This window comes from Lagenorhynchus albirostris, chromosome 12, assembly GCF_949774975.1.
Source record: "Lagenorhynchus albirostris chromosome 12, mLagAlb1.1, whole genome shotgun sequence".
Taxonomy (NCBI): Eukaryota; Metazoa; Chordata; class Mammalia; order Artiodactyla; family Delphinidae; genus Lagenorhynchus; species Lagenorhynchus albirostris.
The window spans coordinates 25,783,920-25,787,454 of NC_083106.1; the positions used below are offsets into that span (position 1 = coordinate 25,783,920).

Below are 3,535 nucleotides of genomic sequence, written 5' to 3' on the forward strand. Positions count from 1 at the left end.
ATGCATGTTTTATTTATTTAAAAAGACGCATTTATTCAGCTTCATGGTCAAACTATTACATTTAGCCATCAAAAGTATGGGTGCAAAAAAAAAAAAACCTACATTAAAACCCTCTGTTGGAATGCTTTACACTTTTCACAGAACAGAAACTAAAATACCTGTTATACAGTTAGTCACAAATACAGTCCTCAATTTTTTTTGCCCATACACATGAGTATTGTCTAAAACATGTCTTCTCTGTAGCAGCCAGGCCCTGCCACCACTGCGTTTGGCTGAGTTCACAAATCTATTGTAACCTGTAGCTTCCCCATCACTTCTCTGGCTCTCCTCTCCTGCTGAGCTTTGTTTCCTGGCAGTAATTAAAACCTTCTGCCACTGCCAGAGGTCCTGCTGCTGCTGGAACTGCCACAGCCGCCTTGGTTTTGTGGTTTGGCAAAGTATTGGCCTCTGCCACCACGGGGGCCGGCACTTCTGCCTCCAAAGTTTCATCCCTTCATGGGTCCAAAATTTGAAGATGGTTGTAACTGCCAAAATCGTCGTAGCTTCCGCCACCTCCAAAATTGCTTCCACTATTACCAAACCCGTTACAGCCATCCCTACTGCCACCACACCCACCGCCACTGTGGCTGCCACCAAAGGCATCTCGACCACTGAGGTTTCCTCCACGACCAAAGCTGTCATTCCCACCAAAGCCCCCTCCAAGACCACCACCAAAGCTTCCAGAACGACTTCCAGCTCTTTGGCTGGATGAAGCACCAGCCCTCTGTTGCTTAGGTAGGGCTTTCCTTACTTCACAGTTGTGGCCATTCACAGTGCGGTATTTCTGAATGACAATCTTGTTTAATGAGTCATGGCCATCAAACGTTACGAAAGCAAAGCCTCTCTTTTTGCCGCTGCCTCGGTCAGTCATGATTTCAGTCACTTCAGTTTTCTCATACTGTTCAAAATAATCTCTTAGGTGATGTTCTTCAATGTCTTCTTTAACGCCACCAACAAAAATCTTTTTCACAGTTAAGTGGGCACCAGGTCTTTGAGAATCTTCTCTTGAGACGGCCCTCTTTGGTTCCACAACTATTCCATCTACCTTGTGTGGCTTTGCCTTCATGGCTGCATCCACCTCCTCCACAGTGGCATATGTGACAAACCCAAAGCCTCTGGAGCGCTTGGTGTTTGGATCCCTCACTACCACACAGTCTGTGACCGTTCCCCATTTGCTCAGCATGGCTCCTCAGACTCTCATCGGTTGTTTCAAAGATCACATCTCTGAAGAGGAGCTTCTGAAGTTGTTCAGGCTCTTTGGGAGACTCTGACTTAGACATGACGGCAGTGGAGGGGGGAGACATCAACGATGCTTACTCCCCAGCGTCCACTGGCAGAAAGGAGTAATCTAGCGAACGTATCTCCCAATGCATGTTTTAAATAGTGAGCTATGTATAGGGCACTCACTCTTATGTTAAGAGCTGTTTGATCATCTGAGGTCTGACTGAAAAAGCAAACAAACAAAAAGTTCCTATTTTCAAAGAACTAAATCTAACTGGAAGAATGCAACAAAACCAGAAACAGCTGTGGTGCAATTAGTTTACTGGTGCAGACGGATGACAGAGAACTTGAGTCTGGTGGTTGCAGGAATGCCTGGAGCTGACGTGGCAAAAGGGGTGGGACTTGATTTGAATAAAAAGAAGAGGAGGGGGGGAAAGGAAGGGTGAAGAGGAGAGAAGAGGAGGGACTATTATAGCCCAGAAGCTCTTGCACCCCCAAGGCTAGCACTGTAGCTGGCCTTTTATAGAGGATCGATAATGTTTGTTCATAAAAGGAGGGAAGATGGATGGGGGGTAGGGGCACAGCTGAGCTGCCTCAGGGGACAGAGAGGAAACTGACCTAGAAACATGACAAAGAGGGGAAGCAGATGATGGAGGGGCTCACACACAGGCAGAGAGAGTTTAGATTTGATAGAGTAGGAAATAGAACTCCACTAAAAGTTTTCGTTTTATTTTTTAAATTAACATACAATAAAATAGACTGCTTTGTGTGTGTACAGATCTATGAATTTTAACACTTTTATCTACCACCATAATCAGGACACAAGACAATGTCATCACTCCAGAAATCTCCTCTGTGCTCTCCCTTTGCGGTCACACCTTTCTCCCTTCCCTAACCTCTGGCAACCACTGGTGTGTTCTCCCTCATTCTAGCTAGTCCTTTTGAGAAGGTCATATAAATGGAATTATACTGTATGTAACCTTTTGAGACTGGCTTCTTTCACTCAGCTTAATGCTTTTGAGATTCTTCTAAGCCGTTATGTGTATTAATAGTTTATTCCTTGCTGAGTAGTATTCCATTGTTAACTTACTCATCCATTAAACTAAGACATTTTGTTTGCTTCCAGATTTTGATATTTATGGATAGATTTGCTATAAACATTTGTGTACAGATTTTTGTGTAAACATAAGTTTTTATTTCTTTAGGATAAGTACCCCTGGAATGGTATTTCTGGGTCATATGGTAAGTGTATGTTTAACTTTATCAGAAACTGTCAAACTGATTTCCATTTTGCGTTTCCACCAGAAATGTGTGACAATTCCAGTTGCTCTGCATCCTTGCCAGTATTTGGTATTTCTAGTGTTTTTTATTTTAGCCATAAAATAGCTTTGTACATATTGTGGTTTTAATTTGCTTTTACCACTAGCAATTGAGGTTGACTTTTTTTTCATGTGCTTATTTGCTTCTGTATACCCTCTTCAGTGAAGTGTCTCTTTAAGTCTTTTCGGTTATGTTTTTTTAGCTGGTTGTTTGTTTTTTTACTGTTAAAATTTGAGCATTCTTTACATATTCTGGTAACAAGTCCTTTGTTAGATATATGATTTGCAAATATTTTCCCCCAATTTGTTACTTCTCTTTTCTGTGTCTTTCACAGAACCAAAATGTTTAATTTTGATCAAATTTAATTCACCAATTTTTAATTTTATGGATCCTGTTTTTTTGGTTTTGTGTTTAAGAACTTACAGGGTAGGAAAGAATTCTTTTTCTTACTACTTTCCCAGCTTCTTCTGGTGGGGTCTGTAAATTGAACTGACAAAAAAAATAGATTAACAAGAAAAAGTATACAAATGTATTTAATATAAGTTTAATGTAACATCGGATTCTTCAGAGGGAAATGAACACCTGAAGAAACAGTTAAGCCTGAGCATGTGTATGCTAGGTTTGATGAAGACTGAAAAATCGTGGACAAACGTGATGACACAAAAAGGTATGAGCTAAGGGGAGTAAACTGGGGGAAACCTAGCAAGTTTGTCTAGATTCCCCCTGGTGTCCCTCTGTCTTCAGAGATAAGAATGCTCCTTTCTTCCAGGTAGAAGACGCTTCACATGAGTGTCTTACGATCTACTTCAGAGGAAAAGAAGGAAGTCAGAGAATCCTTCCTGCACCTGCTTTCTCTCAAATTCCTTCAGCTTAAATATTCAATATGCCAAGATGCCGTATTTTAGGGTAGCATGTTCTGAATCTTGTCAAACTCTTTCCCTAAGCCCAGGTCATG

At 41.4% G+C, this 3,535-nt stretch overlaps 1 protein-coding gene across 1 annotated transcript; it reads right to left on the reverse strand.

Moving 5' to 3' along the window:
- Positions 1 to 493: 493 nt before the first annotated feature.
- LOC132530446 (heterogeneous nuclear ribonucleoprotein A1-like) lies at positions 494 to 1,222 on the reverse strand. Its single transcript, XM_060167661.1, has one exon. The coding sequence runs from the start codon at positions 1,220 to 1,222 to the stop codon at positions 494 to 496; it is 729 nt and encodes a 242-aa protein (XP_060023644.1).
- Positions 1,223 to 3,535: the final 2,313 nt, after the last annotated feature.